The sequence below is a fragment of the Ornithodoros turicata genome, chromosome 2 (genome assembly GCF_037126465.1).
Source record: "Ornithodoros turicata isolate Travis chromosome 2, ASM3712646v1, whole genome shotgun sequence".
Taxonomy (NCBI): domain Eukaryota; kingdom Metazoa; phylum Arthropoda; class Arachnida; order Ixodida; family Argasidae; genus Ornithodoros; species Ornithodoros turicata.
Window position 1 is genome coordinate 111,530,743 of NC_088202.1, and position 14,156 is coordinate 111,544,898.

A 14,156-nucleotide genomic window follows, 5' to 3' on the forward strand; every position below is an offset into this window, starting at 1 on the left:
ATCATCCTGCTTCAGTGCAATGTTTCTATCACGTGTCGTTGTCCTGTTCTTAAGAAACCTCCAACATTTTTCTGGGTTAGCAGATAGAAAGTCCTGGACGATGTCCCCATGCCTTTTGCGGTTCCTTTTCTAAACAGTTTTAAGGAACTTGCGTGATTGGTGAAACTTTTGACACCAGTCATCGCGTTTAGTGAACACAAATTTTCTGTTAAAGTGCAACTTTTTCATCAGTAGGGCTCTTAGTTCGTGCGAAAAACACGGAGGATATTTCTGAGAATGATATTTTTTTCAGGGAAAAAAAGCAATGTATCCAATGCGCGTTTTGCATGACCTGTAGATGGCGTATCTAAACTGCAACATTGCAGACTTATCCAGGTTCACTCTGAGAAAAAAAAGGAATCGAACGAGAGTATTCAACAATTTTACACCCCTTGCTGCAGTTTAACTCTCACCAAACACCATTGCAACTCCCTGTTTCTGCGTTTCTATGTTTTCATGCTCTAATAACTACATTCAACCAGCGCTTTACTCCGCGGTAAGAGTTGAGCGCCTTGCGTCTGCATATTCTCGGACCGTTTTCGTCCTTTTCATTGCGTAGTCTAGCAACACTGACATCGCGGTCGTTGAGCGGCTGGCCGTTGTCGTCATGGAGGAAGGAAACACAGGAGCGGCCCTTCCAACTTTTTGCCATTGGGACGGGCGTGCCAGCCTTCGCATTGCATTCTGGGATGCTCCTGTCTACCATGGACCGCTCACGTCACCACAAGAGCATGCGCAGGCCTGCTCCCAAAGCAGACGACGGGAGTCGTGATTGTCTTGCAGTTCAGATATGTGCATTGTGATGAACGCCGCGCGTCCAGTTTTATTCGTGTGTTCGGAGGTTTACTCTCGGTTTACCCTTCTACTTCAAGACCAGTCAAGGTCTGCAGAACAAGCATGCAGGACTAGAAACATGAAAATATTTGACATATGATAACGTAACATATCGCCACGGCTTGGACTCCATTACCTATATTTATGTTGCAGATTATTACCCAGCATGAGTAATTCATGCCCTTGTTCATCTACTGAAGGAGGTGCATCTGTCCTCTTCACTTGTATAAGTGCTCATCTTATTACAGGTGTTTTATACTAGATGTGCAGGGTGTTCAAAATTAAGCTTTCACGAGCGCTACGCAAACACAGTGACGACAGGAAACCGGATGATAACTTTACGCTACTTGTGTAAGAAACAGGTGCTGCTAATTAAGTAGCACCTGTTTCTTACTCAATGAACAGAAAAATAGCACCAGTTTTCTTTTGTTCGCCTATTTATAAAGTGCTAGCGAAAGCTTAATTTTGAACACCCTGTATTGGAAAGTGTATACACACATCTATTTTAGGCAAGCTATATCTTGTAGCTTCAAATTGTAAACTGCATGACAGCAGTTCCTCATATAAGGCAACTACCCTTCTGCCAAGAAAAAAGAAAAATCTAAAGTACATGCACTGCACTTTATGCCTCAGCCAGACGCACTTTAACAGGCGCTTCTCCCCCTGCTTTGTCATGAAAGAGCAGAGAAGTGTGGGCGGATAGGCCAAATTCCTACGCACTGATATGTTAATGTATATGACAGATGCACTTCGAATAACTGTTTTGTTTCCTGTTTGTGGGAGTTGGAAGTATATGCCAGGTGATAGTTGGGTTGGGTGTGTGGCAACCTTACAATGCAAGTACTTGTACCTGTGACATCTTACCAGTTCTTTTCATAGGATCACATTAAGCACTGAAAGCTTCCTTCTTCTGTTCTTACCAATTTGTATCAGAGACACAATAAATGTTTGTTATTTAGAGATACTGTTTTGCAACACTTATTTGCATAATCTTCAAGGTGAGGAGACGACTGGAGTAATGTGCACTCTAGGAGAAGGGCATAATTTTTATGCCTTATGTAGCATAACAAGAACTCCCCAGTGGAGTTACACTAGCCTCATGAACGGAGTTACTTTTACACCCGATATGCTGGAGTAAATAGGGAGCTGTATGGAAGTAACTTTTACTCCGTACCATAGAAGTAAACTTTATTCCGTAGTTCCCGAAGTTGCAGATACTCTTCAAAAAGGGTGTAATTTTGCACCCCGGAGTTAGGATATTTTACCCCCGTAAAGGAGTCGGTACGACTCCTTTTTTTTTTTTTTTTTTCCAGAGTGTTGTCGCTTAGCTTTGATTTTGAGATTTCTGAACTGCAATGTTGATTCTCGATGGCGTTGAAGGGAACGCTGCTCATATACTTCTGGCAGCCGTAACCGAGTTGCCCAAAGATAAGGCATAGTTGTCGCGTATTATCTGCGAAGTTCCGGTGTGTTTGATCAGCACATTTTGTGAAGGTGAATTTCACGTTTACCGGCTGCGAGGCCGAAATAGCAAGCAGCGAGTGTCCTGCGCCGCAGGAATGTCTGAGACATGCAAGCACACGACATCTGTGCTGATGCTCTCTCACAGTTAAGATCTTCTAAGTGTGTAGCGCGTGTACGAATGTAGTTAAGAATTTACAGGGTAATGTTGCGACACCAGTATGCCACTGGTGCGCATGTTTTTGGAAAATCTTAACGAAACTTCTTTATCCTTTCTGCATTTTTTTCTCAAGTGGTTCGACCCGCTGATTCAAATGTACAGTTACAAAACTGACTTGTTATACGTTTTCGTGCTACCCCTTGCGCTTTCTTACACATAGTGGCTACTCAAGTTTGATACAAACTTGTTCTGATGGACAACGAAAGAAGAGCGAACAGCGATGAGCACACCGCCGGTAAAAAGAACACAATTTTTTCCATAGTAGCGGTCGCATAGAAAGACATAGTATCCACAGGGGAAAAATCGCAGCTATGGTGAGCTGTTGAGCCACGTTTCCGTAAGGCAGATAACGTCATATTCGAGCAACATCACATTGGTTGCAAAGTCGACAGCCTTTGTTCTAAGGCCACGTACATTTTGGTAATACACTGAATGCGAGTTCGCCATATCAGGTAAGTGGAGAATTTTTAAGGTAACTAAGGACGATTATCAGGGGAAGACGCAGCTGCAGAATTGTGAATCTTCCCCAGAAACAGGCGATATAAACAGCCTTCAGGCCACACGTTTGCACTGTCAATGTCCGGAAAACTAGCCAAGTCTGCCACAATGCAGAACGATGCATAAGAAGCATGCCGAGTGGCTAGCTTAAAGTGTCACTACAGACTAAATCTCGTGTCTTCAGAATCCAACCAAAGTCATGTTACTGAAATGTTGTTGACACTCATTATATTCCTGCAAAACATTTTGGCTCTGCGTGACGCAAAAGCTAGAGAAAATTAATTTTTATTTTTGAGAACTGTGACGTCATGTCAGGCTCCGACGAAGCGCCCGGCTCTCGTCTGGCAACGTTGTTCGCGTCTTTCGGGGGGCTCACATTTGCACTCCGTTAGCGGAGTCATACGTGACATGTCTTCCAGCCGCTCCGACCTTCGAGAAAACTCAAGGAGAAGACTCAAGGAGAAAACTCAAGAAGACATCTCTCTCATTTCCCCCTTTTTCGATCAGCGTCACGTGACTTCTCTACCATGTGACCATCCTCGGACGCCAGCGTCTTTGCTAGGAGACGAGTTCCCTCTCCAGAACATGACATCATTGCAATTTGTGGGCTTATGATTACGTCACCCGCTCCTCGCATCATCGAAACTTGTGGAGGCTCAGCAGATCCTCAAAAATTGACAGAAATGCATAACGTTCGTAAGCTGGATTGAGGTTTTGCGTGTAGAATCCTTGCGGCACCTTCTTTTCATCAACTAAATACAATAAACGCTGTTTTCCGAGCCCTGAGTGGTACTTCGATACATCGGAACAGTTTATCGAAAATGACTTTTCTTACAACTAAAGAGGCGTCCTCCTCCGTTGTGCCGGGGTGGAGTATTGACACGAAGAGTACACGGGTAGGGGCTGGCTTGGCAGCTAATCGAAGGTCAGATGAAGAAGCGGTACCGATAGAAGCAGGAGGGCGCCTTATCTTACGATAGGAAACGGTAGTAAAAGCGGCACCATCGACGTGTTCGTTGGTCGTGCCAAGAGGCGACGGGGTGGCATTAGCAGACGAGGTTGACGTACCTGTTGCCATGTTATGTGATGGGATGGCTCTTTCCTGGACATGACTAAGCCCCCTACTACTGGAATCACGAAATACGTGCACTGGTTTGATATATGGGATACCCATATACGTCACAGTAGATCCCTGCACGGGCCCGGGCATGGTATTTACCGTGTGCTCCACGGCGGGCCGATTCCGAGCCGACATAATACGCCAGCACCGCGGGCCGGGCCGGGCCGGGCCGGGGCCGACAACAATGTCTCTGAGAGCCTGGTAGCGCCGGGTGACGCAGATCATTCCACGCGATACAGGACTATTACTTCATATGACCACGTGCTTGCTAGATTCCTCAGCATCTATATATCTGCAAAAAACAAGCAATAGACGCTGTGTTTTGCGTATCGTTCGAATCTCTAGAACCGTCTCAAAGACCCTTTACATTGCTCCTGACACCTCACATCTTTCACAGTCACGTTCGCGAAGCCTGGTGAGGCGATTGGGAGAGAGAATGCAACAACTAATTATGCAACAACTCATGCAACAACTCAGGGAAAAGAGCGAATGCAACAACTCCATGTTTGTGTCGTCCCTAAGTGTGGTCTGCCTCGGCCAAATCTCGTTGTTTATGGGAGAGGGAGTCTGTCGATATCATCCTCTACCTCCACAAAAACTTGTATACAAGCAGCACGATGTACTGAAAGTCGAGTGCAATAGGAGTGGACGGTATGTGTCTTATCAATGTTCTTTAGTGTCACAAGTCTGTTCGAGGCCTTCCACCTTCCCCGTCCACCCCTATTGCACCCAACTTTCAGTACATTGTGCTGCTTGGGTAGTGTAACGATAACGCGCTTGCCCGCGTGCTATCTATACTTAATTTGGTCTCGTGCTGTTGTGGTGCTAAACGGCCAGTTCTTGTATATATGTAGCCTTGCGTTCTCTTCTTATGAATCTGCTTGTAAATTTTTCTGATAAGCGCTTAAAAAAGGCGCAAGTCACAGCTGGAAATCCTAGACCGGCCCATATTCGCTCAGTCACCGGGTCGGTTCTATACTCACTTGGCCACCGGGCCTGACCGAGCCGCACGGCTTTACGTCACAGCACGGCAGCCCATACGTAGTGGGTGCTGTTCCCGTTACGAAGTGTCGACAGCGCCCAGACGTTCTCTTGCTAGACGTTTGCCTCTTTTTCGTTTTCTTTATTGTACGTGTGTACCACTTTCCTATTATCTTTTCAAGATGACGCTATTGCGTTACTAAAACTACCGATAGCTGTGTTGCTCTCTGTACGTTTTTTTTTTTTTTTCTGCGTTAGATATATTCTTTCTGGGATCTCATTAAGGTTTGCCTTATTTTATTTTTTCTCTCATATAGCTTTATTTTCGCTTCCTTTCCTGAGGTCAGCAATGTATTTCCAGCTGAACTAAATTTTTTCTCTGTCTTACGGCGTTCATTACTGTAGGTGTGACATGAATTTTAAAGCGTTATATGGTAATGAAAGAAGAAAAAAACTGAAAACATTATCCATGTTATACATTCACACTGTGTTATGCAATTTTCAACACGTAGTTGAGCAGAACATCTTCACGTGAAGCCAAAATCACTGAATACTAGTTAGTTAGTAAATTAATAAAATAAGGTAAACATTGAAGCTTCCAGCAACCCACCATGGGTGCTACCTGCTCTATTGCAAAAGCTGTATTGCTATTGCAAACTTTGTCAAAACTCAAAAACTCTGAACCCAAACTCACGGGTACTCAAGAAATACACTCAACAACACAACAATAAATGAAGAAGCGATGATGACATGGGATGTTTCCCCGTGGTAGCCACATTGCTATATGAAAATATAGTCTTAGCGAGAATCGCATATTGGTAAAAATGCTTGCAATATTCTTCCACTTCACACAGGAAACTACAGAATTTTCACCTGCTTAGAAGTAAACTTGAGATCGCGAAACCCCTGTTCAGTGCCTCCAAAAAATTACTCTCGCAAAGAGAGTCCCACTGTGAGTTATACTCACAGGCGTACTGAGAGAAGTTGACGAGAGGCTGACGATCCAGACTGACGGATTGCGAACCACATTTCTCCCTGGAAGACACGCGCTGGTTTCGGCTGACGCTATACCTATCATGGTTTCAGTTGTAATATGCAAGCGGAAAAGATAACCATGCGACCTTTATTTGCTTTGAAAATTTCCAAAAAGTGGAAAGGGGAATGGGAAAGGGGCACACAAGTTGGGACACAGAGTTTCACTTTTTTTTTTCATGGGTAGACTGCCCCAATTAAACCGCGAATTACTGTTCCGAAACCCATTGCGCTGTATCTGGAATTTTACTAGATTTTTACAAGTACAAGGGATCCGGCAACAAAGAGCTATTCCTTTGTGTGACACTTTTCCTGTGACAATAATCTTCACTTACACTGATTAATGTGACTTACCGTCCGAGGTTTCCCTCTTCTGCTATTCGCGAGATATTCAGCGGAGTTTGAGAGTCATATAGCTGCAAACACACTTGTTTCTGTTGAATATATCACTAAATAAGACGTCTATCTGTCACGCTTCGCGTCACATCGCGTTCGTTCTAGTTCTTTCAGCATAATAATCACATTGTCATCCAGTCTTGCTGTCTCGTCTTCCATAATGGTGCCGTGACCAGGATAACATCGAGCGGATCGAATATCGACAGGGGAGATTGCAGCCAGAAACAATCGGAGCAAACTCGTGCGGCATGGAAGTGCCTCAACCGTTCTGCGAAAAGAAAGTTCTGCGAACGCAGGTAACTGCGTTGTTGAACGATCTTGAGCGGCGAACGATTTGTTAAGAATAAGATATAATGGACTTGGAAGAAAGCATGGAACATCTTCAGAGCCTTAGCTCAATCCTTGCAGAAACTGATAGCCTAATCGAGACACTAATCACTGAAGAAAATTTGAACCGGAGTATACCAGGCAGATAGATTACCAAAACGGAATAGGAACAATATGCTTCAAGGCAAAGGCATTCATAAACGACGGTAAAGTTCCGTCGGAAACACCTACAACGTATACTGCAGGAATGAACAACAATCCTACAGGAACCAACGTTCAACATCAGGGGACTCCTATGGAACAGGCTATATCTAATCGCATGGAACAGTATGGCTTTCAAAGCTGCCAGTGCCGTAAAAGGTCTTCAGCTAACATCCATCTCGCAGCCTTCGTGATCGTTTTGGAATCGATAATCTTCGTACTCAGGAACATCTGAAAAGCCTAGCAGACCTAGAACCAGTAACATCCTGCCGTCAGGCCTATCAACCACGAAATCTACATTATTCCGTACATATATAGGCACATATAAGAGGATTGGAATATTTAGGTACAACAATCGAGTCCTATTGCTCAATGCTATATGATATAGCATAAAGGATATGATATAGCCTATATCCTATCGTACTTAGAGCTCTGCCAACTGATATGTCGTTGCAATTCAACCGAAGGCTTGGTGAGAAAAAGAAAAATCAACTAACATCCTGAGAATAATCAATCACTGCAAGTGCTCCTTTCCAGAAATCAGCTCTGAAGCTATACTATTGACTTCCTAGGCAATCCAGTAAGATATCGCGACGAACTTCATCCGCGTACCATTGACAGTAGCACCTTGCACGACCCCGTAAAATCGACGTTGCACTGCAGAACAGGGCATCCGACAGGTGTGGCTGTCACAATACTGCAAATTATAACAAAACCATAAGGTGGGGGGGGGGGGGCATGACGCATCCCGGGATGGGCTTCAAGTTGCCCACAAATAAACAAAGTAAACAGAACTAAACGCAACACAGAACACACAGGAGTGTCCATTGCAGTGCAATGTTCATAACTGTTGCCATGGCTATATGGTGCTGGCAGTGGCAGCGAACCATAGAAGCGACATATGTGTACCTCCTGTAACGAAAAAGAGTATGCATACAGCGCCAGACTGTACAAGCTCCAAGTTACTCCATCAGCTGGCAGCTGAGCACCTGTGTTTCACATGCACCAAGCCCGATTCGGCAAAGCAATGCATAAGTCACCCCAAGTGCAGGACATATATTCGCGGCAACTGGTATCAAGTGTGTGCGACCATACATATACAAACAACAGCTACAGAAAGTGGGTGTATCCTTAAATAAACACTTAAAAATAAAACATTCACCACCTGTCAAAATCCATCTGCTGAAATATAAACCATTTAAGAATACACCCTCTTAAAATCCACACTGTCAAAATAAATCATAGATAGGCCTAGCGGGGGACTCTGCCGTGCATTTGCTGTGGGCAACACGATGTTATGTTCAACGAAGTCCACAATATTCACGTTCTCTATTCACATCTGCTCTATAATTAACTATATTCCTTCCAATAACAGTTAAGGAAGTCGAAATATCCAGTTTGAGAGTGAGACGACGACGCGTATATTCCTGAGGTGAGCCAGTGGAACAGTGCCATTGCGATATACGCTGGAAGGCCTCATGGCATAAAGGGATTAGTGTTGTACGTTGCTTTGTTCGTTCCCTTGTTTTCTCCCCAAACTCAATGTTATGCTGCCAACGTAGTCATGGCTAGTGAGAGTGGACGTGGATGAGAGAGGATGCATGGACGCGACTACGCGTGGGTTCATTTCAAGTTAGCTGACGCTTCGAATCCGTCTCCTTCTTTCCTGTTCTCCATTAGAGGAGAAATATAAATACACGAAGTAAGAAGTCACGGATATTCTGCACACAATCCACTTCCAGTAAAGCGAAAGTGTCGTTCTCATATCAATGCTCATTCCAAGAGTGAAGAGCGTACTATTTTCGGACGTGGACGGGGGTAGAAAGCTCCGGCTGCCCACCAATTAGAGAGGATCAATTTTGAAAGATTTATATCGACGCGTTGATTTTGCGAACTTTATTTTTCAGAGTTTATTTTGACCACGTTGTTACTTACATTATTTATTTTAGAAGATGGATTTTTAAGAGATTTATTTTTCAATGTTTTATTTTCAAATGGTTTATATCAGCGTCACAGCATTAAGACGATAACTGCTTGGTCCCGACAAGACGAGGAATAGCTCTAGACACCTTCTCATATTTGATGGTGGATGTCAACGTAATTTTATTACCAAAGGTTTGTCTGAATCCACAGGATGTAAACGTGTTTGCACGGAAAGCGTATAAATTGGATCATTTGGACTTCACCCAAGTCGTCCGCAGTTACTAGATGCGGTTGAAATCCATTTGCGTTCTCAATCGACAAGTCTTTACCAAAGGATTCTAGGCCACGTGGTTGGGAATGTACACACATCATTCAAATATCTTCAAATGGTGTAAATGAAGAGATGCAAGAATGCGGTCTTATAACGACAGACGCCTCCAGAAGAGTACACAATCAATCGATCATCGGGGCAGATTATTATTGAGAGTTTGTAACTGGAAAGACTCATAACTACAACATGGCCTACAAGCCATCGAAACAACGCTTGGTTGCTCGTTGCAAGGGCTTTACTCGTCCACGAATAGAGTGCAGACCGCAGCCGATACTCAGTGGTAAACGTTAATTCCGGGCAGGATTCTTGAGCTATTTCTGGGGTTTTGTCTCGAGATGGGGGATCGGAGACAAAAATTAGTACGTTATCCACGTAGCGGCGAACGAGCGTGAAGCGAACGTGAACGAGGATAGGTCCGGCAGGGTGCCTAGTGGGACAGTGGAGAAGAATGCGGGGAGGCGCTGGGTTGAGCCGCACACCAGCGCTGCTAGTGAGCATCGGAGGTCTTGCTTGATAGCTGTGCGGATACCCAGAAGCACGACTGACAACCAGTCAACCCGGGAAGTGGAGGGACCGGTGGCACAGAAGGCAACCTTGAGGTAGCGGTGGAGGCGCTCGACAATGCCATTCGCCGCCGGATTGTAGGCGGTGGTGCGGATGTGGGTGGATCCGAGCAACCTACAGAGTCCGCGTAAAGGATGGGATAGGGTGCCTGAATAGTAGCTCACTCTGTGGCGGACGTTAACAGGGGAACTTGCTGGAATTTGAGGCCGGTGTTACCGTCCGTGCGAAGCGCTCATAAGGTGTCATCCGACTGCTGGGTGGTGCGAGGACATTAAAGTCAAAGGCACCGGGTCGTTGAGTAGCAGTGAAAGGCGCAACGAACGACAAAATATGGCGTCAGCGGCGGTGTTCAGGTCGTCAGGAATGTGCTTGATCCGTCATCCGTGATCTCGAGTCGGCGGCCTTCACGGGGAGAGTGCTTGTTTTATGCCGACTGTATGGCGAACGTAAGAGGCTCTTGGCCGGTGTAGAGAGCGAATGCACAACCTCCGAGAAAGTGTTGCTAATGTCGCACAGCGCAGTATGCCGCCAGGAGCTCCCGACCATACGTGCTATAGTTGCTCTGTGTGGGTGGTAGCTTGCGTAAAAAAATGCGAGTGGTTTCCAAGAATCGTCAAGCCGTTGCTGCAGTATCGCTCCAATGGCTTTACCAGAAGCGTCGACGAGCAATGCAGTCTCAGCGTGAGGTTGGGGATGGTGTAGGAGCGTCGCATGAGGGAGGTGCTGTTTAATATCCAGAAGGCACGCTGCGCTGCGGGGGTCCAGGCCAAGGTGGTATTCAGAGCCTTTTTGCAATTCGTGGTATAGCGAAGCGATCTTGCAAAGGAGCCAAAAGGGCTGCAAAGGGTGGGAAAAATCGGCGACTGAAATTTACCAAGCCCAAAAGCTTGCGAAGGCTGCGCTGCGTGTCAGGCTAAGGACAGTCCATGAGGGCTTCGACCTTGGTGTGAAAAGGCCGGATGCCATAGGGCGTGATGGTATGGCCAATGAACGTGAGAGATTGAACCCCAAACTCACATTTCGCGGCATTGATGACGACGCCATACTCGTGCAAGCGTAAGAACAGCAGGCGAAGGCGGTCAAGGTGCTCTTCGGGTGAAGAACTGGCCACGAGGATGTCGTCGAGGTACGCAAAGGCGAAATTGAGGCCGCGCAGGACTTCGTGAATAAAACGTTAGAACGTCTGGACGCCGTTCTGTAGCCAAAAAGGCATTGACATACCCGAAGAGGCCAGGCGTGCACACGAACAACCCGGCGCCGCGGCGCGCATACCTCTCACCCCTTCGGCTTGCCGCATCCAAATCCGCCGCTGGGCCGCCCAAGAGGCGCGGTGCTTCATTCGAGCATCCGCCCGTTTCAACGACTTCCTTCGCTCTATCGACCCGGCGGTCGAGTTCTCCCCACCACGACGTCTCCAACGGCCACAAGAGACACTCCTCCACCGACTGCGCCTCAACTTGGCATACACGCCTCCTGTCCAGCGCATGATGGGGAGGCAAATCTCGGCCCTCTGCGATGTTTGCGAAGTGGTTGCGGACACATCGCACCTCCTGCTGACCTGCCCCAAGTACACCAACCATCGCGCTACCCTTTTCCGCTGCCTCGAACGTTTCCGGCACAACCAACTGACGCTGGCCGCACTTCTTGACCCTGTGCCTCAGCACCAACAGTGGGCCGTCACAACTGCTTTACTGTACTTTCTGAAGTGCACTGGCCCGGCCTCTAAGCTCTGAGCTGCGCGCTCCAGGAGTCTCACCCTCTTTTTCTTTCTTCTTTTATTTTCTTTTTTTCTCTTTCTTCTTTTTTCATTGCTGTATTTCTCTTCTTCCCTTCTTTCTTTCCTTTCCGTTTCTGTTTTTCTTCCTTTTTTATGGAGTCTCACCTTTTTCCTCTTTTTCCTCTTCTTTCTATTTACTCTTCGTTTTTTTAATGGAATAGCATGCCGACCTTGGTCTGGCCTTTCCTTTCAATAAATATATATCCCCCCCCCCCGAAGAGGCCGAAGGGGATGGTAATGACCGTTTTCGGAATATCAGATAGATTGACGGCAATCTGATGGTACGCCTTGATCAAATCAATTTTGATGAAGAGGGTAGCCCCGTGCAAATGCGCAGTAAGGTCCTAAATTTGCGTTAGCGGGTATTGATCGTGCAGTATCGTCCAGGGCAGTGATCGTGCACAGTTGCAAGGTTGGGGGCGCGATAATCCCAGCAAGGGGATTATTATTTCTTTCTTTTTTTTTTCACGTTAGGTGAGACACCCTGAATACACAAGCAGAACTACGAGGGCCGGGAGGAGCTGACGGGCACAAGGAAAATGCCACTCCACATCGCACTAGTTCCCTATTCGTAGCCGTGTAAATGCTCAAGCTGCTCAGACTATCGCTGCATTAGCAGAGCTATTAGCTGCAGTAGAATTCCTGGATAACGCTAGGAGCACATAACATGCAGTACGCATACCAGCGCTTCAACAGGACCTCAGGACAACCGAAGCGCAAGGGAAAACGAAGTGATGGTGGTGACCGTGGTCACGGCGTCCGCCAGCAGTTTCAACAGTTCATTCTTCGGTTTCTTCTGCATGGTTACCTGACCGCTGCAAAAAAATAATTCGACTCTCCACGGCGGAGACCTCCACAAGGACCATTTCTGACAACAGTTATGAGCTGGGATAGTTGGTGCAGGTTGGGACAAAAGTTTACGGAACACGCGAGCGGCGTACTTTTTCTTTGGTGTGACACCCTAGCGGCTGGCGGAAGCGGGTGAGTTCACTGTTTCGGAGGGATGGAAGGGTGCGCTGTTAGCGACGCACAGCCATAGATAGCCCCGCGTTCCGGATCTTCGAAACTCACCATCATAATCATCTGACAACGCGTGAGTTTGTGCCCTGCTACGAACTCACGTGAAGGTCGACATGGAGTATTGGCGAGCTCGATCATGCCGCATATTAGTGCACTCACCAGATAACATCACTCTTGTAAACACAGCAGGTGTGATGTTATCTGGAGAGTGCGCTAACACCCGGCATGATCGAGCTTCGACATTCACGTGAGTTCATAGCAGGACCTGAACTCACGTCTTATCAGATGATTGTGATCGTGAGTTTCGAAGGCCCGGAACGCCAAGCTATGCACACAGCTGTAGCTCTGGTGCTTAGGTGTGCCTGAAAAGTAGAAGCCACCGCTGTGTGTCGCTACCAGGCCGCCCTTCCACCCCTCCGAAACAGTGAACTCACCCGCTTCCGCCAGCCACTAGGTTGTCGCACCGAAGAAAAAGTACGCCGCTCGCGTGTTCCGTAAACTTTAGTCCCAACCTGTACGTACTAAGATTAAACATCGTAACAGCGATCTGCGACCATTTTTGTTGCATTTTACCGAGCAGCACTGCTGAACCAACGGTTCATGTAGTCTGTCTGTTTTTCAACAGCTTTTTAGATACAAAGTGGTAAAACGATCTAACGAATGGCATAATGTTCGCTCTCGTCGGGGCCAACACCTCCAAGAGGAATGAACAGCCTTTTGAGTGCTGCACCAAAGCTACGTCTCACAGGAATTAGCAGTTACTTTTGTTGCCTACTCCCTGGTTCCATTGTTCCAGCAATACGACGACTTGTCTTACAGAGCGTTTGACTATACAACAACAATAAGAAATATAATGATGATGATGAATGAGGAAATTTGCCACGTGAGTTGTAGCCCACTACCACAATACCGGCGGGACTGTGTGATATACAACATGACAATCAGGTGAAATCGACGAGAGATGGTAGCTGAGCTGCATCAGCGTCTTCCGTGATCGGCAAGGGCCCCGTAAATGAAAGAAGACACGAGAGGCACCGAATGTGGAGAGGCGCACTAAAAGACATAAAGGAGGCCGGCGTCTTGAAGGAAATCCAGGAAAAACTGCAGGGTGCAGGTTGTACGATGTTGGGTCCGAGGATTGTTGCCGCAGTGATGTGCTTCACGCGGTTACGTAGCGTTTCTCATTGGTTCTTGCAGCTACCCCATCTTCTTGACAGGATCAAGAGTACCGTTTGTTCCTTGGGGCAAGTACCTTGGCGTCATCATTGATCGGGGGCTAACATGGTCTCGACAGATCACCCCCCTCCCCCCTATTCCACCACAGGCTGTTACATTAACGTACTATGCCGCCTCTGTGGGTGTTCTTGGGTCCTTCTTGCACCGACCTCCTCCAATTAGACAACTATCTTATTATAAGCACTTTACGCTGCTG

The 14,156-nt window shown here is 46.7% G+C and overlaps 1 protein-coding gene across 1 annotated transcript; it reads right to left on the reverse strand.

The window, feature by feature from the left end:
* Positions 1-10,840: 10,840 nt before the first annotated feature.
* Positions 10,841-11,507, reverse strand: LOC135384952 (uncharacterized). Its single transcript, XM_064614132.1, has 2 exons — positions 11,207-11,507; positions 10,841-11,085 (listed from the first exon to the last, which is right to left on the reverse strand). Exons 1-2 carry the CDS (start codon positions 11,505-11,507, stop codon positions 10,841-10,843), a joined length of 546 nt encoding a protein of 181 aa, XP_064470202.1.
* Positions 11,508-14,156: the final 2,649 nt, after the last annotated feature.